General features: G+C 51.4%; 1 protein-coding gene across 1 annotated transcript in view; it reads left to right on the plus strand.

Annotated features, from left to right (window-relative positions):
* The window catches only part of EFNA4 (ephrin A4), a 30886-nt gene extending 24411 nt beyond the window's left edge, over positions 1 to 6475 (plus strand). Inside the window, exons 5-6 of the mRNA XM_081892008.1 lie at positions 1014 to 1419; positions 5884 to 6475. Coding sequence (XP_081748134.1) covers positions 1014 to 1105 — 92 coding nt within the window. The 3' untranslated portion in view covers positions 1106 to 1419; positions 5884 to 6475. The remainder of the gene's footprint in view (positions 1 to 1013; positions 1420 to 5883) is intronic.
* Positions 6476 to 21781: the final 15306 nt, after the last annotated feature.

A 21781-nucleotide genomic window follows, 5' to 3' on the forward strand; every position in this document is an offset into this window, starting at 1 on the left:
TTCCCTCACTGTGAAAAGTGAAGCCACAGGGAACCAGGCAGAGGGCCTTCTCGGTGGTGGCGCCCACCCTGTGGAATGCTCTCCCTTCAGATGTCAAGGAAATAAACAACTACAGTCATACCTTGGGTTAAATTTGCTTCAAGTTCAGCGTGTTCAAGTTGCGCTCTGCAGCAACCCGGAAGTAACGGAGCGCGTTACTTCCGGGTTTCGCCACTTGCGCATGCGCAGAAGCTCAAAATGACGTCATGCGCAGAAGCAGCAAAAAGTGATGCGTGTGCAAACGTGCTATCGCTAGATACGTTTACCTCTAGATGCGAACAGGGCTCCGGGACAGATCCCGTTCGTATCTAGAGGTACCACTGTACAGTGGAACCTCGGTTGTCGAACGCTTTGGAAGCCGAACGATTCAGAACCCAAACGCCAACAACCCAGAAGTGAATGCTTCCATTTTCGTACGCACCTTGGCTTCCAAGGCATGTTTCTCCATTTTTTAAAAAGGAATTTGCCAACCGGCAATTGTGCCTTGGTTGTCGAACATTTCGGAAGTCGAACGGTCTTCCGGAATGGATTACGTTTGACAGCTGAGGTTCCACTGTACAGTGGATGCTTGGGTTGCAAACGTGATCCGTGCGGGTTGCACGTTCGCAACCTGCATCTGTGCACGCATGGGTTGCGATTCGTTGCTTCTGCGCAAAGCACGATTTAGCGCTTCTGCGCATTCGCAACCGCTGAAACCCGGAAGTAACCTGTTCCTGTACTTCTGGGTTTTGGTGGTCCGTAACCTGAAAAAACGCAACCTGAAGCGGCTGTAACCCAAGGTATGACTGTATCTGACTTTTAGAAGACGTTTAAAGGCAACTCTGTATAGGGAAGTTTTTAACGTTTGATGTTTTATTGTGTTCTTAATATTTTGCTGGGAGCTGCCAAGAGTGGTTGAGGCAACCCAGTCAAATGGTCATAACACACAACAACAACAACAGCTCCCCTTTTTTTTCTCTGCTCTCCCCACACAGATGCCGCTGTAGCCCCTGGACGTAGCTCTGCCCCTTCCTGGTCCAGCGGGGCCTGCTTGGGGCTGGCTCTCTTACCCTTCCTGTGGCTCTGACCCCACCCCCACCCCCAGGGCCGGGGGCTCTTAAGAGGCTCCAGGCCGGGGTGAGGAGCGAGGGCGGCAGTTGGTCCTCCTCGTCCCCCACTCGCAAGGATGCTGGATTCCTCACTTGGCACTTTAGAACTCACAGGCGATGTACTGGTGGGCCTCCTTCACAGCCGGACCCCTTGCTCCCCAGAGACGAGCTGAACTCCCAGATGCTGCGTCAACCCAGCCGAAAGGGGGCAGGACACCCCCATAAGTCTCAGTATGCCCACCCCCTTCTCCGTTTGGATCCGCTGAGGCAGAGGAAGACCTTTGGCCTGGAGGTAAGGCTTGGAGAGGCAAGGTGGTAGTGGGCCAAGAGGTTTGGCTAGACTACTACAATTCTCTCTATGTGGGGCTGCCCTTGATGTTGGTCCAGAAGCTGCAACTGGTGCGATATGCGGCGGCTCAAGTGCTCCCTGGGGAAGGATATCGGCCAACACATTACCCCACTGTTGAAAGAATCGTCCTGGCTGCAAATTGGTGATGAGGCTAAATTCAATGTGCTGGTTCTGGTGCAGAAAGCCATCTATACCATGGGACCAGGATGTCTGAAAGATCGTCTTGCCCCTTATATAATCGATGGGTCACTGTGCTTTCCAAGTGAAGGCCGCCTGTAGATATCATCTTATTAGGAGGTCTTTCCCCAACTCTTTGGAATTCCCTCCCAGTGAATATTATGCACTGTTGTCTTATCGGCACCTTCTGAAGACTTTCTTGTTACAGATACAGTGGTACCTCGGGTTAAGTACTTAATTTGTTCTGGAGGTCCGTTCTTAACCTGAAACTGTTCTTAACCTGAAGCACCACTTTAGCTAATGGGGCCTCCTGCTGCCGCCGTGCCGCCAGAGCACAATTTCTGTTCTCATCCTGAAGCAAAGTTATTAACCTGAAGCACTATTTCTGGGTTAGCGGAGTCTGTAACCTGAAGCGTATGTAACCTGAAGCGTATGTAACCTGAGGTACCACTTTATAAAGATCCTAGCCTGCATCTGTATTGGAATTGTTTGCAACAATTTTGTTTTGTTTTATCCCTTGCTCTTTCCTGCTTGGCAGGGGGTTGGACTCGATGGCCCTTGTGGTCTCTTCCAACTCTATGATTCTATGATTCTTTACCGCCCTGGGCTCCTTTGGGAGGAAGGGTAGGAGAGAAATCATATAAAGAAATAAGAGTTTAAATAAAGCCATAACATTAGGACCTTGAAGGATATTGACTCTGCCCCCCTCATTAATGCAGGATCTACAATGCAGGCTACAGCTACAGCATGGAGGGGAGATCCTGCAGCCTTCCCAGAGGATGCTGGACTCTGACTCCCAGCAGTTCCAGCATAGCCAGTCGGCAGGGATGTTGGGAGCCCAGCAACCTCGGGGTGTGCCAAAGGTTCCCCACACTTGAACTGGAACCATGAGGACTGGAATCTTAGTTTTTTTCTGGAGGAATTGAGGTAGCTCAGTGCATTTGCTTTTCAGGGTTTCTGGGTAGAGAGACCTGCCTGAAACCCTGGAGGGTTGCTGCCAGTCAGAGAAGACAGTATTGAGCTGGGCAGTCCACCATCCTTGACCAATGGCCACACTAGCTAGGGATAATGGGAGTTGGAGTCCAGCAGTCTCTGGGAGGGCCACAGGTTGCCTGTCCTTGATATACAGTGGACGCTCAGGTTGCAAACGTGATCTTTGTGGGAAGCACGTTCGCAATGCGCTGCGTCTGTGCACGCGTGGGTTGTGATTTGGCGCTTATGCGCAAAGCATGATTTAGCACTTCTGCGCATGCGCAAGTGCCAAAACCCGGAAGTAACCCGTTCCGGTACTTCCGGGTTTGGCGCAGTATGCAACCCAAAATCGCGCAACACGAAGCGTCTATAACCCGAGGTATGACTGTACAGAGTTCCTTAAGAGGTGAACAAAAAGAGTAGGATTTCAGAGTTTGGAGGTCTTGAGAGGCCATCTCTCCTGACCTCATGCTTGGCGCAGGGATCTCACAACGTTCAGCATCCTTGATGGCCGTCCACCCACCCTCTGCTTAAATAAATCCAAGGAAGGCGAGTGTGCTGGTCTTGGGGGCTAACCGAGAGGCAAGGTCCAAGTCCAGTCCGAGGTCAGGGGTCCGGTATGGAGGTTGTCTGTCAAAGGCGAGGCAGGGTCCAAGGCAGGGAGTCGGGTGAGGTCAGGAACTCTGGCAGAAGAGCAGGACAGGGTGCAGGCAGGAACTGGCTACCAACAATGTTGCTCCCGCAACCTGGGACTGGGGCTGGCCGGCTTTTATTTGCCCCAAGGCATAGGGCGGCCCCGGTCCACAGGTGACTCGCCTCTCCTGGCCTGGAGGCGAGCACTTCTCCTGCGAGAACTTAGTTCCCTCCGCCTCTCTGCCCTGAGCCTCTGCAGCTCAGGAGAGGCAGGAGGGTTACCGGACCCAGAGGCAACCTCCACTTCCTCTGACGGGACTGAGAATGGAGCACCTGCAGGCAATGGGTCCTCCATCACCTCAGGAGCCAGAGCAGACTCAGCTGGTGCCTGCACCTGAGGATCCAGCACAGGTGAGGACCCTTCAGGCTCAGGCCCCAGCCCCGGCTCAGCTGGTTCTGGAGGGGGGGGGACTCCTGTGCAGGCTGGGATTCCTCAGGTTCAGCCTCCGAATCCCAGCCTGTCACGGTGAGCTTGCCGCTTCTGGAGTTGCCCTGCTCAACTGTCCGACATCTCTTGCACATTAGGACATTTAACTCGTTTATTTCGACTGTTTAGATACAGCTTAACTGCAACTGCCTTAGGGTGGCGCACAGGTAACTCAACAACACGATAAACATTTATCCAAAAGGCAGCTTAAAACTGTAAGATCAGAATTCGGTTAAAATGCTTGCTGGGTTTTGTTTTGTTTTTTGAAATTAAAGAGGCTTCAGGAAGGTCAACTGGGGAAGGAGGCCTGTCTGATCCGACCCGGGAGGGAGTTCCATAGAACTAGGGTCCACAATATGGAACGCTCAGCTCCTGATGGATGCAAACTGTGCATATGAGCCATAGAGGCCTGCTAATAGAGGCTCCTCAAAGACCTTCATGATCGGACAGGGATATAAGGATTTTGGGGGAATGGCTTCACGGGTCGATTCTCCTCCCCTGCCCTGGGGGCTTTTCCCTCCCTAAATATTTTTTTGGTATACAGTGGTACCTCAGGTTACATACGCTTCAGCTTACATACGCTTCAGCTCACAGACTCTGCTAAGCCAGAAATAATGCTTCAGGTTAAGTACTTTGCTTCAGGATGAAAACAGAAATCGTGCTCTGGCGGGGCTGCAGCAGCAGGGAGGGCCCCATTAGCTAAAGTGGTGCTTCAGGTTAAGAACAGTTTCAGGTTAAGTATGGACCTCCGGAACAAATTAAGTACTTTGGAAATAGCCAGTGGGTAGGTGGTGGTGGTGGGAGATAAAGGGAGATTAAAACAAGTGGACAACAAACAGCCGCAGAACTGCTGAGCTACTGGCAACAGGACATTATGAGGGAAGGGGCAAGGCAGAAAATTACAGAACAAATCACATAATCTGCGGAGGCGGTTCAAAATCAAATAACAGAACCATGAAAATGTCAGAAGCCAATATGAAAGACCGGGAGGAGGCGTGACCATTCGTGTCAGCAAAGGGCACTAAAAACATGGGTAGTGTCTGTGTATCGGCCGCAGCTCAGGGACAGAGCAGCTGCTTTGAATGCTGAAGGTCCCCGGGTCAGTCCCCAGGTGAGGCTGAGAATTGGCCCCTGCCCGGAAACCTGGAGAGCCGCTGCCAGTGTAGACAGTATGGAGCTAGATAGACTCTTGGTGTAAGGAAGCAATCATATTTTTGTCAACCTGCTGGTGACAGTCAGATAAATTGAATTTGAGGGGGCAAATCTTTGGTCGTGTGCTAATGTGGGGAGCTAAACAGAGCACCCATGTTCAGACGCAGTCTATCTCCCAGGCAACAGAAGGAATGGTCTGGCCCAGCCTTCTTAATGTCTGTACATTCCTCAGTAATAATGATAATAATAATAATAATAATTTTTATTTATATCCCGCCCTCCCCAGCCGGAGCCAGGCTCAGGGCAGCTAACAACAATAAAACAGTGCAACATTCTAAAAACATTTCTTTATAAAAATTAATTAAAATCAGATTGATGGCAACCATAAGCTTAAGTTCTGTAAAGATTGCCAAAGGAGGGAGTCAGGCTGCACCCTGACCAAAGGCCTAGTGGAACAGCTCTGTCTTGCAGGCCCTGCGGAAAGATGTCAAATCCCGCAGGGCCCTAGTCTCTTGTGACAGAGCGTTCCACCAGATTGGAGCCACAGCCGAAAACGCCCTGGCTCTGCATGAGGCCAGCCTAACCTCTCTGTGGCCTGGGACCTTCAGGATGTTTTTATTTGAAGACCGTAAGGTCCTCCGTGGGACATACCAGGAGAGGCGGTCCCGTAGGTACAAGGGTCCTAGGCCATATAGGGCTTTAAAGGTCAAAACCAGCACCTTAAACCTGATCCTGTACTCCACCGGGAGCCAGTGCAGCTGGTATAGCACCGGGTGAATGTGATCCTGCAGTGAGGACCCCGTAAGGAGAGGAAGGGAGAGGAAGGAACTCTGCACATGCTTCAAGGCAGCGTTTGGGTTAATGGTCATGTCACTTGTTCTGTGGGGGGGGGTCGGTCTGAAGCCAGGTTGTGGGGAAAGGGCTTGGTAGTTGCGCCCCCCCTGGTCTGCCTCTTAACAGGATCTCTCTTGTTCCCTTCCCTACAGGAGTTGATTCTCCACGGTGACATTCCTGCCGGAGGTCAGGTTGACTGTTTCTGGTGACTGTGGTGCTGTCGGAACAGGGATTTTCCAGCTCGCCAAAAAGACTCAGATTTGGTTTTGGGGGGAAGTGGCATGGAATTGGGGGGGGGAGTGGGGGAGAATCTGAAATATCTCTTCTGCAGCGCAGCAAAGGACTCGCAATATTTGTGTCCAGGACTGTTGATATGCCAAAGATGGGGGGAGACACTTTGCAGTCCGTGACACTCGAAGCTCAGCTGCTTTAAAAAAGGGGGGGCATCGACTTCTCTTCCCCCCCCCTCGCCCCTGTTTTATGTCTCTGTCAAGCTCGGCTTCTCTCTCTCCCCTGCCCGGAAGCAAAAAACTGGACTGTGTCAGCCCCCCCCGCCTCCCCCCACCTTGTGTTCTCGGCGAGAACGGCCATGATGACGCCTGCGCTTTTGTCTTCTATGAAGACGCTTCTTCGGTGTCACCGATTCCTGGTTTACGACTTCTTCATTTTAAATATGTTGGGGTCGTCCCCCCACCCGCCATTAATTGTCAGTGACTGAGCCAAATGATAAAATTGTTTCGGAAACTCGGCCCCCTTTCTTTCTGTCCCCGGGACGTATCTCCCTATTCCTCCACCCCCACCGAAGAGTCGGAAGGGGCATTGGGGGAAACCTAGGATATCGGGATGGCGGGACTGGGAGAGCTGTGTGGCTGTTGGGATGTGGAAGTCTTCGGCTGCTGGGTTGCGGGTGCAGGAGCAGCAGCTGAGATTTCGTATGGGGGCGGCAGGGAACCTCAGGCTCGTGAGCTGGATGCGGCCCTTTGGGGGCGGTCTCCCTCTGGCCCTCAGAACTCTCCCCGGCCCACGCCCCTCAGTCCCCTGGCATCGCACCCTCTTTTGGGTGCTTTTGCCTGAACTGAATGTCCCTTGGACTCTGATCACGCCCTTCGGTTGCAGGCTAGAGAAGGTTTTGTGTTGGGGTGTGCTAAAAGCAGCCTACTGTAAAGGTGAAGGTAAAGGGACCCCTGACCATTAGGTCCATTCGTGGCCGACTCTGGGGTTGTGGCGCTCATCTTGCTTTATCGGCCGAGGGAGCCGGCGTACAGCTTCCAGGTCATGTGGCCAGCAGGACTAAGCCGCTTCTGGCGAAACAGAGCAGCGCACGGAAACGCCGTTTACCTTCCCGCCGGAGCGGTACCTATTTATCTACTTGCACTTTGACGTGCTTTCGAACTGCTAGGTTGGCAGGAGCAGGGACCGAGCAATGGGAGCTCACCTCGTCGTGGGGATTCGAACCGCCGACCTTCTGATCAGCAAGTCCTAGGCTCTGTGGTTTAACCCACAGCGCCACCCGCGTCCCTTGCAGCCTACTGTATAAAGGCACAATTAGCATTTGTTGCGCCACCCTCTTTGGCCACTGGCCCGCCCACCATGCGGCCCCCCAAAAGTTTCCTAGAGGGAATGAGGCCCCCAGGGCTGATAAATATTCCCCACCCCTGTTGTACAGGGGCTGCTTCCAGAAAGGGGGTGCGTTAGGCAAGAGATCTGAACATGCATCCCTAGGCTGGGGAAGGGTGAATTGGTGGGGGTGTTTCTCCCCCCTGGATGCTGGTGGGTGCGTAAAATGGTGGCAGTGGGGAGCTTAAGGGCTCTTTTCTCATGAAATCCACCATTTTTTCCTTCTAGTTGTAGCCAGATCTCTTCCCCGCTCCTGTCCAGTAGCCTTAAAAAAATGGAATTAGCAAACAGAGGTCATCTGAAGGGGACTGGACTGTCTGTAACCTGAGGAGGAAGGGTCACAGCTCAGTTGCAGAACATCTCCTTTGTTTGCAGAAGGTCCCAGGTTCAATCCCCAGCGTCTTCAGGTAAGGCTGGGATTGTCCCCTAATCCAGGGCCGGCCCTACGATGAGGCAGATTGAGGCAGCTGCCTCAGGTGGCAGGTGCTGGGAGGGGACATAGCTGCAAGTGCCATGTGGTCTGCTGCCCTCAATTGCAGTGGAAGACACTTTTTTCTCACCAGCGTCAGAGTAAGATTCAACTCCCGATCAAACTAGCTTCTGTATGTGCCTTGGAGGGAAGGCGCCATTTTGTTTTTCGCCTCAGGCAGCAAAATGTCTTGAGCCAGCCCTGGACCCTACTGTCTGAAACCCTGGAGGCCGCTGCTGGTCAATGCAAGCTTAATGAGCTAGACCCAATGGTTTAGCTCTGTATCAGTGGCAGTGGTGATTGCAGATGGTTCTCTGCTGGATTGGGGACCCTAAAACATTGCTGGACTCCGGATCCCATCAGCCAGTGGCCAAGAGTGGTGGGTGCTGGAGTCCAGCCATATCTGAAGGTACCAAACTACAACAAACTCTGTCCCAGCAGCGATTGCAGGGGGTCTTGCGAGAGGACGCCCCCTCCTTTAAGGCAGGCACCAACGATGCCAACTTCTGAAATCAGGCCCAGAACTCCGTGCGGGGCAGAAAAAAGAGGTCTCTGGCATCTCTTTGCTCCGTTTGGCTCCCTTTTGTTCTCTTCCGCCTCTTCTCCCCCAGCCTCTCGGTACCGCGACCTTACAGGCGGGTGGGATTAATTGCAGTGTTTGATATTGAGATGTCAGGAAATGTCACAATGGAAGTTTTAATTACGGACCGCCTGCCAGCAATTAGTGCAGACGCCGCGGCGAGCCGGGCCCGGTGGGGGAACGGCGCCGACACCGTGGCAACGGGTGACCCAGCCCTGCCAATCGGTTTCGTGTGCCGCCTCGCAGGGGCAGTGGGGAGGTCCCAGCTTTTTGGGGGGGGGCAATGGAAAGCCCACTTTTTGGGGGCGAAAGGCTCTGGACTGCCCGCTGGTCAGACGCAACGAGGCAGCCTACCTGTGGTGGCAGATTTCGAACGTGAACTAAGAGTGGAAGCCAGGCAGGTCTGACCCACGGGGCCCCATCCACCGGGAAGATCTCCTGCACAAATCCCAGTTGACGTGAACATGTGCCATTATGCATATGCTGGTATTCTGCATCTTTTTCTTTTATGAGCATGACCATATTGTTGCAAAGAATTGCTTTTGGACAGAACTTAGCTTAACCCTCCAAAGCTGAGCAAGAGTTCAATTTCATTATTATATTATTATTTATTAAAGTGGCATTCCGCCCTAGATCTCAGGGCAGTTCACAACATAAAAATGCCATTTGTCAGCAACACTGGGCCCTGTTGAGTTTCAGGGGCTTCTGTGACCTGTGTAGCCCCCTCTTCCATGCATGGTGAGCGAAATTAGTAGGAAATTAGGTTCCCATCTGCATGATGTGCCCTATGTCTGCTCTGGGGTGTGGTGTTTAGCCCATGGGGAAGGGCCGTAACTCTCTGGTGGAGCTTCTGCCGAAGGCCTCATTCGCAATGGTCTGATTATGAGGCAACTTTCTATTTAAATCAGCCCTTTTTGTTCAAAACCATGAGGACTAGACTCTTAACCATTGTATTTAAGAAAAGGGCCATAGGTCAGCTGTAGAGCACATGTCTTGCATGCTGAAGGCCCCAACTTTGATCCCCAGCATCTCCAGGTAGGTGTGGGGTCTCTCCCCTGCCTGAAACCCTGGAGCACCGCTGCCAGTCAGTGCTGACAGTACTAAGCCAGATGTGTCCTGGTGGCCTGACTTCTTCCTGAACAGGCAGCTTCCTGTTCCTGTACGCAGGTTGCATAATCCATTTTCCCTTTCTTTCCGCAGAATTCGAACCCCTCCCACCCCTCGGCCAAACGTTAATAATTTACTTAATCCTGTGAACACGCATCTCGGAGCCGATATCCATCCCGCCAACCTGTAACGCAGGTGATTTTACCGCTTCCCCAATAGCGCATTAATTCTATTGCCTGATCAGCTCTCCCCGCCAGGAAGCTTCCCCTGATTTTTTAAACGGGATCGATTTCCCGAGCGCTTCTTGCCTGCTGATCCTCAATTGGATTGGGGAGGGGGCTGGAGAGGCCGTTTGCGCCCACGCACGCCACAAAAGCGGCCAGCCGCCAGCCGCATTCGCCTCCCCCTTCCCGCCGCAGACAGCCGTGCCCCCACCCTCCGCAGCTCGCACGCTTGTAGGATTTATCCCTCCTCGCCCCCCCTCCCCCGGCGCCTTCGGCGCAGCGCGGTATAACTCTGGCTGACGTTAACGGCCCCTGCACCAACGCCACGCCTAAACGAGGCAATTAGAACCCCCGCCGCAAATCAAGGCTGCAGAATTAGTGTCGGCCGTAAAACGGCGGCAGGTGGCATCGCTAGGAGCCCGGGCAATTGCCGGCAGAAGCCTGCAAATCAACGAGGGGGGCCTGCGCCGCACAAATGTGGGCACGGGGGGGACAGATTTGTGTGTGTGGTTTTTCCTTCCTTTCTCTTTTTACTGCCCCCTGATTAGAAAACCGGATCCCCCATAAACCTGCTTTGTAGGGAAAAAGGTCAGTGGGAGAGGAATAAGGACTGCAACGTCCTTGTCCTCTAGGGGGCGCTGGGGGCAATAATAATAATAATAATTTGTACCCCACCCATCTGGCTGGGTTTCCCCAGCCACTCTGGGCGGCTTCCACAAATTCCAAAAATACACTAAGATGTCACACATTAAAAACTTCCCTGAACAGGGCTGCCTTCAGATGTCTTCTAAATGTCAGGTAGTCGTTTATCTCTTTGACATCTGACGGGAGGACGTTCCACAGGGCAGGTGCCACTACCAAGAAGGCCCTCTGCATGGTTCGCTGTAGCTTTGCTCCTTGCAGTGAGGGAACCGCCAGAATGCCCTCGGCACTGGACCTCAGTGTCCGGGCAGAACGATTGGGGTGGAGATGCTCCTTCAGGTATACTGGGCCCAGGCTGTTTAGGGCTTTAAAGGTCAGCACCAACACTTTGAATTGTGCTCGGAAACGTGCTGGGAGCCAATGTAGGTCTTTCAGGACCGGTGTTATATGGTCTCGGCGGCCGCTCCCAGTCACCAGTCTAGCTGCCGCATTCTGGATTAGTTGTAGTTTCCGGGCCACCTTCAAAGATAGCCCCACGTAGAGCGCGTTGCAGTAGTCCAAGCGGGAGATAACCAGAGCATGCACCACTCTGGTGAGACAGTCCGCGGGCAGGTAGGGTCTCAGCCTGCGTACCAGGTGGAGCTGTTAGACAGCTGCCCTGGACACAGAATTGACCTGCGCCTCCATGGACAGCTGTGAGTCCAAAATGACTCCCAGTAAATGATGGCAGCCCCATTCAGTCCAATGGAGCCCTGTGCAAGAGAATTTCAGTGTTTCCTGGCGGTTTTCTTGGTAAGATTGGATGCAGCTTATCTAGCCTGTGGGTTCAATGCCCAATGGCATCTCCTGGCTGCTCCCTGAAAGCTTTGGAGAGACGCTGCCAGCCAGTGCAGACAGTATTGACAATGGTCTGACTCAATCCTGTCTTCCTGTTGTGTTGGACCCTGCCACGCTTTCCCTCTCCCCCCCCTCCCCGTATCGGTTCTGCCTGCAGTGGAGCGTGGCAGCCTAAGCATCGGATGCGTGCTCCGGGGGCGCAGGAGAAGGGGGGGTGCGTTGTCGAGTGTTGTGCAGCTGCAGCAGCCAAGGCCTGCCACGGCATGTTGATTTCACGGACCTTTATGTACAAATGCGGCTCGGTTTCCTCTGATCCCGCTCCAAGCGGCTTTGGAGGAGCTTGGCTGCCGCCGCAAGTCGTCCCCGTTCCCAGCTGCCCACCCCGCCGAAGATGCAACAGGTGACGCCAGGCCAGGATCTGGCCCGTCAGGTCCCCGGCAAACACCTGCCAATCAAAGAAGCACTAGGAAAGTCCCATCTCCACAGCTGGGTCACGTGGAGGATAAGAGAGCAATTGCGAGAGGGCTCTTGTGCCGGGATCGGTGCCAGATTTACGTATAAGCTAGACGAGCTATAGCTCAGGGCCCCACTCTCTTGGGGGCCCCAAAAAAATTTAAAGGGAAAAAATCTGGATGTACGTTTCCAAAGATAAAAAACAATTACTTTGATAAAATACATATTTTGTTATGTGCAAATGGCTTTAGATACCTATTAGGTCCATAAATTATTATATAGCATATATTCAACACAAAAAACAGTGACAATTTGTTGTTGACAAAGGACAGCTGGACATATAAAGAGCCCCATTACCTTCAGTAGCTTAGGGCCTCATCAGACCTACATCTGGCCCTGGCCAGGATCCTGCTTGTGGATCTCTGAGGGGCTGTCTGCTTGGCCACTGTGGGAACAGGATGCTGGACGAGATGGGCCCTTGGCCAGGAAGATCTAAATCATAGGGGTGCTTATGTGGCCCCCTGGGTTTTCCTCCTGGCCGCAAAGTTCCTCCCCATTTCATTTCCCCACCACGCAATATAGCAGGGATGAAGACCGTATTCCCCCTGCACAACCCACCCTCCACAGTGTTGTTGGGCTACAGCTTTTGCCGTCTGTGACCATTGGGCATGCTGGCTGAGGGTGAAGGGAGCTAGAAGCCAGCAACATCCAGAGGTTCCCCCATGCCTGTAATAAACTAGACTTGTCAGGAGTCAGGGGTGGGGGAACTTTTCCTGCCAAGGGCTGCATTTCCTTGGGGGTAATTCTTGGGGAGCTGGGAGTGTGGCCTGGGGGTCTTCCTCTCTCTGCTCCCCGCTTCCATTCACTTTCTTTCTGACACCCTTTCCTTTCTCTCTCACACATTCACCTTTTCCTCTCTCACCCCCCTGGGCTTCCCCCAAAAGGTTAGAGCTGATCACTTGCAGAAGAGTCCCCGCTTCCTTCCACTACCCCATTGGTTTTGTGTCTCACTTCCCGTCGACGTGAAATTATTTGATACCCCCACCTTTACTCTGACGAGCACGATGCGACGTACAGTAGTACCTCCGTTCTCGAACGTAATCCGTTCCGAGAGACCGTTCAAGTTCCAAAACATTCGAAAACTGAGGCATGAAGGGCTGTCTGCAAATTCAGTTGAGAAAATTGAAAAAACACGCAGCGAAAGCCGTTCGACTTCTGAGGCGCATTTGAAAACGGAAGCATTTACTTCCGGGTTTTCAGTGTTCAGGTTCTGAAATGTTTGTCAACAGAGACATTTGAGAACCAAGGTACCACTGTTATAGTATATGATTCTCTTGCCATTTTCCCCTGTTCTCACAAGAACCTTGTGAAGTAGTTTAGGCCAAGCGACCAGGTGACTGGCCCAAGTTCACACAGCAAGCTTCATATCTGAAGAGGAGGGAGGAATTTGAACTCTGGTCTCTGTCAGATCCTTAGTACAGCATCTCACATTAGGCTGAGGCCCTTGGGCCCTAAGTTGCCCACCTCTGGGTGGTGCAAGGCTCTGACTGAGAGCATAAATTATTGGGTGTAACTCACCCAACACCAGCCTGCCCTGCACTCTTCCTATAGGGCCCAGCCAATGCTACGCTTCCAGATTTCTGTTCTCACTTGGTGTGCTATTCAAAAGAAAAAAGGGGAAAAGATGATCATAGTTGAACATCCCTGCCCTGAAAAGTAAGTTTGACACATATTCCAAGTACTTTGGCCAATCAAAAACCCATTGCCACCAGCCCAAATACCAAATGATACCCTGAGGCAGGCGGTATCTCTTTTATCAGACATGCATAGGCGCCGACTCCATGGGGCCTGAGGGGGCCCGAGCCCCCTCAAAAATTCGTTTGGGGGGGCTCTGCCCCCCCAATAATTTTAGAAAATTATTACCGTATTTTCCCCTCAAAAAGAGGAAGCGGCTGCTTTCCTGCATTCTGCTTCAGGGTCTTACTGCCCACCCTTCTCTGTTTCCTTGCTGTGTTTGCTCAAACGGAACAAAGAGCAGGGAAAGCCCCTCCCCTCCAGGCAAGGAGAGTGTCGTCTCTGTGCTCCAGGAGGGAGGGAGGGAGGGAGGGAGGGAGAGAGAGAGAGAGAGAGAGAGAGAGAGAGAGAGAGCCAGCTGCTTCTCTGCACACCCCTCTCGTGCTCCTTGTCCGCTCTGTTTTTTTCCTTCCCTCCCCACTTAAAATGTGGTGCAAAAGCATGGATCCACATGGATCCTCAGGATCTTTGCATTGGGTCACCCCAAATTCACCATCAGATCACATAGCATGTCCATGGCTACAGCCTGCCCCCCAAAAATCACGCACCCACTGTTGCCTGGGGCTGCAGTGGTGCAAAAATGTGGTTACAAAACATGGATCCACAGGGATCCTCAGGATCTTTGCATTGGGTCACCCCAAATTCACCATCAGAGCACATAGCATGTCCATGGCTACAGCCTGCCCCCCCAAAATCACCCACCCACTGTTACCTGGGGCTGCAATGGTGCAAAAACGTGGTCACAAAACATGGATCCACAGGGATCCTCAGGATCTTTGCATTGGGTCACCCCAAATTCACCATCAGAGCACATAGCATGTCCATGGCTACAGCCTGCCCCCCCAAAATCACACACCCACTGTTACCTGGGGCTGCAATGGTGCAAAAACGTGGTCACAAAACATGGATCCAGAGGGATCCTCAGGATCTTTGCATTGGGTCACCCCAAATTCACCATCAGAGCACATAGCATGTCCATGGCTACAGCCTGCCCCCCCAAAATCACACACCCACTGTTGCCTGGGGCTGCAGTGGTGCAAAAACGTGGTTACAAAACATGGATCCACAGGGATCCTCAGGATCTTTGCATTGGGTCACCCCAAATTCACCATCAGAGCACATAGCATGTCCATGGCTACAGCCTGCCCCCCCAAAATCACACACCCACTGTTGCCTGGGGCTGCAGTGGTGCAAAAACGTGGTTACAAAGCATGGATCCACAGGGATTCTCAGGATTTTTGCATTGGGTCACCCCAAATTCACCATCAGATCACATGTCTGTGGCCACAGCATGAAGCACAAAAATGATACATCATTAATATTCACCGCCCACGGCGGCAGCCAACCTCACAGGTTCACTTAAGGTCGGGGCAGCCCGGGGCTCGCCCCTTTCGTTCCCCCAGCAGCAGCGGTTTGGAGGTCTTGGGCCCCCCCAATATTTTTTATAAGTCGGTATGGGCCCCCCCAATATTTTTTATAAGTCGGCGCCCCTGCAGACATGCTTACATGCTGTGATTATTAGCAGGTGAAGCTGTTAACCAGGATAATGTTTCAGTTCCCGTGTATCAAATTGTTCTTAGGCCACATTCACACGATATGTGCACAGAATTAGGATACCACTTTAGACAATCATGGCCTCTGCCCAAAGAATCCTGGGAATGAGAGCTGTCAGGAGACCCCTACAGTGGTACCTCGGGTTAAGTACTTAATTCGTTCCGGAGCTCCGTACTTAACCTGAAACTGTTCTTAACCTGAAGCACCACTTTAGCTAATGGGGCCTCCTGCTGTTGTGCCACTGGAGCACAATTTCTGTTCTCATCCTGAAGCAAAGTTCTTAACCTGAAGCAATATTTCTGGGTTAACGCAGTCTGTAACCTGAAGCGTATGTAACCTGAAGTGTATGTAACCCGAGGTACCACTGTATTCTCTTCCCGGAGCAGTTTAACAGTCAGTTCCTCTTCACAGGGGACTCTGAATTGTAGCTCTCTCTGAGAGGGATAGGGATCTCTAAGCATCCTTCACAAACTACATCTCCCAGAATTCTTTGGGGGAGGTAGCCATAGCGTTTTAAATGTATGGTGTGCATGTAACCTTTAAAGATGCAGTAGTGGGGGGCTGGGTGGTTTTAATTTTTTTAAAGAAATCTCTTCCAACTGTGCCAAACCCAGAGTAGCTTGACTTACAACACTCGGATTTGTTCTAGAGCATGGGTAGGCAAACTAAGGCCCAGGGGCCGGATCTGGTTCAATTGCCTTCTAAATCCGGCCCTCGGATGTTCCGGGAATCAGCGTCTTTTTACATGAGTGGAATGTGTCCTTTTATTTAAAATGCATTTCTGGGTTATTTGTGGGGCATAGGAATTTGTTCTTTTTTTTTTCTTTCCCCAAAATGCAATGGTACCTCAGGTTAAGTACTTAATTCGTTCCGGAGGTCCGTTCTTAACCTGAAACTGTTCTTAACCTGAAGCACTACTTTAGCTAATGGGGCCTCCCGCTGCTGCCGTGCCGCCGGAGCACGATTTCTGTTCTCATCCTGAAGCAAAGTTCTTAACCTGAAGCACTATTTCTGGGTTAGCAGAGTCTGTAACCTGAAGTGTATCTAACATGAAGCGTATGTAACCTGAGGTACCACTGTATAGTCTGGCCCCCCACAAGGTCTGAGGGACAGTGGACCGGCCCCCTGCTGAAAAACTTTGCTGACCCCTGTTCTAGAGGGATTCCAGCATCTTGGATGTGGTACAAACTTTCCATCAAAGTGCTCTGGGAAGCTTTGAACAGGCAGCACTCCCAATCCAGCCACAGGTTTCTGCTCCTTAGTGCTGCCGCTGGTCAGCAAAGGGAACTGCAGGTGGCTTGAGAAGGAAGTGCCGGCCTCACAGCCCAGAATCCTCTGGTTCTTAGGGGTCAGGTGACCAAGGGTGGCCAATCCCGTGCCACAGACTGCTATAAATTTCCAGGGCTTGTTGCTCTGACCTCAGTTCAGGGTGCTTTGGGGTTTGGAGGAGGTTGTTGTGAGGGTCTCTCAGAGCGGTCCTCTGTTAAGCTTCCTCTCGGCCTACCCTGGCCTGCAATATCCTTTTAGCCTTACTGGAATTGCCTTACTCTCTGCTCTTTGCTTTTCCTCCAATGGTTGGAACCTGATTTTGCTCAAGTCTGGGACACTCGCCAGTGCAACTGGCAAAACCTGAGACTGTCCAGGAGGGCGGAGCCTGTGGCAGGGGAGGAGCTTGGTTGTGGAAGGGGTGGAGCCTGAAAGACTTGAGGGCGGAGCTCCTAGCAAACTGTTTCAATGCAAGCAACAGGTAGCTTGGGTTGCTATATTTTGAAGAGCAGAAAAAGAGGACATGTTTGCCGACTTCTGCTTTTAACTATGGATCGCTACGACGAGACTCATTTTACATACCCATGGAAAAGTGGTCATGTCCTGGAAAAAGGGGGCATGTCCTGGAAAAAGAGGACATATGGCAATCCTAGCAGGGATGCATAAATTTGTCCGTTTGGGTGGCTCTCACTTTCTCAGTCTTCAGTTCGCCACATTTCTAGGTAAGTGCTTTTTTGTTGTTTTTTTAACGATGTTGCAAAATTCATTATGAGTGGCATCATGTCTCACTCAGAGTAAACCCGTTGGAACCAGAAGGGTTTAACAATCCCTCTTCCTAGGAACTCTGGGAATTGTGGCTCCACGGGGAGAATTGGGTGTGTGTATTTGCATCTCGTAACAAGTTTCAGCACTCTTAACTAACTACATTTCCCTTATTTGGGGGGGAGCCATAACCGTTTAAAAATTTAGTTTGCTTATTTCATAAAATTTACGTACCGTTTGATGGTTAAAATGTGGTGCCAGGCCTTTTTTTCAGCTGGAACTCAGTTCCGGCACCTCTCAGGTGGGCACTATTGCCAGTCTAAGAGTTCATGGTGGGTTCCGGCACCTCTTTTTCTAGAAAAATAGCAGTGGTGCTACATTTAGTGCTTTAAATATATGGTGTGAGTGCAGCTTTAAAGACCCCCTTCACCCACCACCCCTCATAAAACCATCAGTCCCGGAGCTGGTGGGTAGAGGAAGGCAGCAGTAGCCTTAGTACGTACATTTAGGGAATTTCTGGACTGGATGGTCTGACTGTATAAGGCAGCTTCCTCTGTTGCTGTGGACATTGGTTTAACTAAATCAGCTTTCTAGGTTCATATTTAAATTAATAATAATAATTTTTATTTATACCCCGCCCTCCCCAGCCAAGGCTGGGCTCAGGGCGGCTAACAAGCAATAATAAAAACAAATTGAATGAATGCAACTTCAAAACAAAATTAAAATACAACATTGAATTATTGAAACCTCATCGCAGGAGGAGAAAGGAAAAGAAAAAAGAAAGAGAGGGAGGGAATCAAATTGGCTCCAAGCCAAAGGCCAGGTGGAACAACTCTGTCTTACAGGCCCTGCGGAAAGAAATCAGATCCTGAGACAGAGCGTTCCACCAGGCTGGAGCCAGTGTTGAGAAGGCCCTGGCTCTGGTTGAGGCTAATCTAACTTCCTTAGGGCCCGGGACCTCTAGGGTTTTGCTATTGATGGACCTTGAGGCTCTCTGTGGGGCATACCGGGAGAGGCGCTCCGTAGGTACGAGGGTCCTAGGCCGTGAAAAAAGTAAAGGACCTTTGGACGGTTAAGTCCAGTCAAAGGCAACTATGGGGTTGCAGTGCTCATCTCACTTCAGGCCAAGGGAGCCGGCGTTTGTCCACAGACCGCTTTCTGGGTCATGTGGCCAACATGATTAAACCGCTTCAGGCACAACGGGACACCGTGACGGAAACCAGAGCGCACGGAAACGCCGTTCGTCTTCCCGCCACAGCGGTACTCATTTATCTACTTGCACTGGTGTGCTTTCGAACTGCTAGGTTGGCAGGAGCTGGAACAGAGTAACGGGAGCTCACCACTGTCGTGGGGATTTGAACCACCAGCCTCAAGCCCAAGAGGCTCAGGGTTTAGACCACAGCGCCACCTGCATCCCCATGTCTATTTCTAGGGAAAGGGCTGTAGGCCTGTCGCCCACTGGCAGAACACCTGCTTTGCATGCAGAAAGTCCCAGGTTCAGTCCTTTGTGTCCTTCAGACTCCTCGTCTGAAACCTGGCAGAGCTGCTGCCCATCAGCATAGACAATACAGTGGTACCTCTGGTTAAGTACTTAATTCGTTCTGGAGGTCCGTTCTTAACCTGAAACAGTTCTTAACCTGAAGCACCACTTTAGCTAATGGGGCCTCCCGCTGCCACCACGCCGCCGCCATGCAATTTCTGTTCTCATCCTGAAGCAAAGTTCTTAACCTGAGGTAATATTTCTGGGTTAGCGGAGTCTGTAACCTGAAGCGTCTGTAACCTGAGGTACCACTGTACAGAACAAGATGGACCAAGACAGCTTCCTATTTAAATCAGAACCTTGAGGACTAGCCACTTACTTGGTTTTAAGGGGAAGACCATAGCTCAGTGCTAGAGCATTTGCTTCGCGTGCTGACGGCGCCAGGTTCAATCCTTGGGCTCTAGGTAGGGCTGGGGGAATGACCCCCCCATTTGAAACCCTGGAGAGACGCTGCCAGTCAATGCAGACAACACTGAGCTGGGCGGACTGACTCACCAGAAGGCAGCTTCCCAGGTTGTTGCCATCTTGGCATGTTTGTGCCTGGATGCCTGGTTTCCTCTTCCCAGAGCTCTGAGCCACCGCTGCTGGCACTGCTGCCTTCCGCCACTGCTGCCTTCCGCTGCAGCGAGCGAGAGTCACGTCCGAGGAGAGTTTTTATGGTTTTGCCTGCAAGCTGCACAGCCGGGCTGACGTAGGCCCCAGCAGCAGCAGCAGCACCTCCTCCTTCCTCTTCCCCCGAGCCTCCTATGCAAGGTTGCTGCCTGGCCTCGATTTTTCCCTTTTTTGCCAGGTGAAACTCGCCAGCCACCGTATAGTGTAAGGCAAAAGAGACTCAATTTCAGAAACTGGCACAGGGTTTTAAGATAGGGAAATAGTAAATCCAGATTTATTTATTTTTTCAGGAGCAGGAGAGCAGGTGTGGATAATCTTTTCCGGCATGAGGGTTGCATTTTCTTCTGGGGGGCCGCAGAGGGGAAAGTGGGCATGGCAATGGGGGTAAATCTTAGCTTCGTTCAGTGAGCTAGTTTCTATAAATGCACGTCCCTCTCTGATCTCCATCCAGGCAAATAAGAAGCATGATCATAGTTCAAGGGCACAGTCCATCCAGGCAGAAACACTCAGAGAAGCTGTGAAGCAGGGCTGGTGAAGGGGAAGGCCTGGGGGAGAGTCCTGAGGGCCAGGTTGAAAGGCTCGGAGAGCCGCTTTTGGGGTTTCCCACCTGTGCCAGAGAGCATCATGTCTAAAATATGGCAACCAAGGGCTCGGGCTGAGCTAATAATTTCTTCTGGTTGGTTGCAAACCCTGGATAGACAGTGGTACCTCTGGTACCTCTGGTTACGAACTTAATTCGTTCCGGAGGTCTGTTCTTAACCTGAAACCATTCTTAACTTTAGCTATTGGGGCCTCACGCTGCCGCCACACGATTTCTGTTCTCATCCTGAGGTAAAGTTCTTAACCCGAGGTACTACTTCCAGGTTAGTGGAGTCTGTAACCTGAAGTGTTTGTAACCCAAGGTGCCACTGTACCGTGGTACCTCAGGTTACATACGCTTCAGGTTACAGACTCCACTAACCTAGAAATAGTGCTTCAGGTTAAGAACTTTGCTTTAGGATAAGAACAGAAATTGTTCTCTGGCGGCAGCTGGAGGCCCCATTAGCTAAAGTGGTACCTCAGGTTAGGAACAGTTTCAGGTTAAGAACGGACCTCCGGAACGAATTAAGTACTTAACCTGAGGTACCACTGTATAGTAATTGTACGTGCTTGTCCCAAAGCTGAATAATAATAATAATTTTATTTATATGCCACCCATCTGACTGGGTTGCCTGAGCCACTCCCAACAAAGAGCACTCTGCTCATGTTCAGAAGATCCTCAGCAAGATCCCAAGGTGCATAAATTAAAAGCTGGTTTGGGAGGCAAACTCAAGAACGTAAGAGCCTGCCGGATTATACCAACGGCCAACTTAGTCCAGCCCTCCTGTTTCTCACAGGGGACAACCAGATGCCTGAGGGAAATCGACAAACAGGACCTGAGGACAAGAGCGCTCTCCCCTCCTGTGGTTTCCATAAACTGATATTCAGAAGAATTATTGCTTCTGACCAGGGAGGCAGAGCACAGCCTTCAATAGCTATCTCTTCCATGAACTTGAGAGCCGCCATTTTAACTATGTGCTGTGTGAAGGGAGTTTATCTGTCCTGAACCTTCCTGCGTTCAACTTAGTTGGCTGCCCAACATGTTATGAGAGAGGGAAGAATAAAGCCTTTCTCTTCATTCCTTGCATGATTTTAGAAACCTCCACCATGTCACCTCTTACTCGCCTTCTATCTAAACTAAAATATCCCACTTGATGCTGAAATCTTGACGTTGAAGAAGAGGTTCGGGGCCTCGGCTCTGGTCAAGATCCAGCTTTGTTGTAATGTTTTTTTATCTCCTGTATTTGGGGGCAATCCTCCCTGTCGCATCTTTCTACTGGGTGGTGAGAGTCACTGGTGGCATTCCTGCCTTAATGTGCAGATTTGAAAGCAGGGTTGCACACAGCTCTTGGCCTTGTGGAGACGGACAGGCAGTGTGCCAGCCATGGATTGTGCCCTTTTCAGGCGCTGGGCATGCCTCCCCGATCTTGCCACCCTGGAGAAGCAGGATTCTCCTAGTACAAATGTGGCTCCCAAGCTCCCTTTTGGCTTGCAAGGTCCAAAGCCAGAAGCCACAGGCCAACCGGTGCCGGAGGAAGCCAGCAAATTTAGAGACTTCAGGAAAGACCTGGAGGTCTGGCAACCCAGCCAATAATGGAAGGAGTGTGCATATGTAAAAACTTCCGATTTTTGCATGGCTGCCTATAGCAAAGATCATGGGTAGGCAAACTAAGGCCCAGGGGCCGGATCCAGCCCAATCGCCTTCTAAATCCGACTCGTGGACGATTCGGAAATCAGCATGTTTTTGCATGAATAGAATATGTCCTTTTATTTAAAATGCATCTCTGGGTTATTTGTGGGGCCTGCCTGGTGTTTTTACATGAGTAGAATGTGTGCTTTTATTTAAAACGTATCTCTGGGTTATTTGTGGGGCATAGGAATTCGTTCAATTCTCCCCCCCCCCCTCAAAATATAGTCCAGCTCCCCTCAAGGTCTGAGAGACAGTGGACTAGCCCCCTGCTGAAAAAGATTGCTGACTCCTGGCAAAGATTAAGAGGTGGTGCTGTTGCTCTGC

This window comes from Podarcis melisellensis (genome assembly GCF_964234715.1).
Source record: "Podarcis melisellensis genome assembly, chromosome: 16".
NCBI lineage: Eukaryota > Metazoa > Chordata > Lepidosauria > Squamata > Lacertidae > Podarcis > Podarcis melisellensis.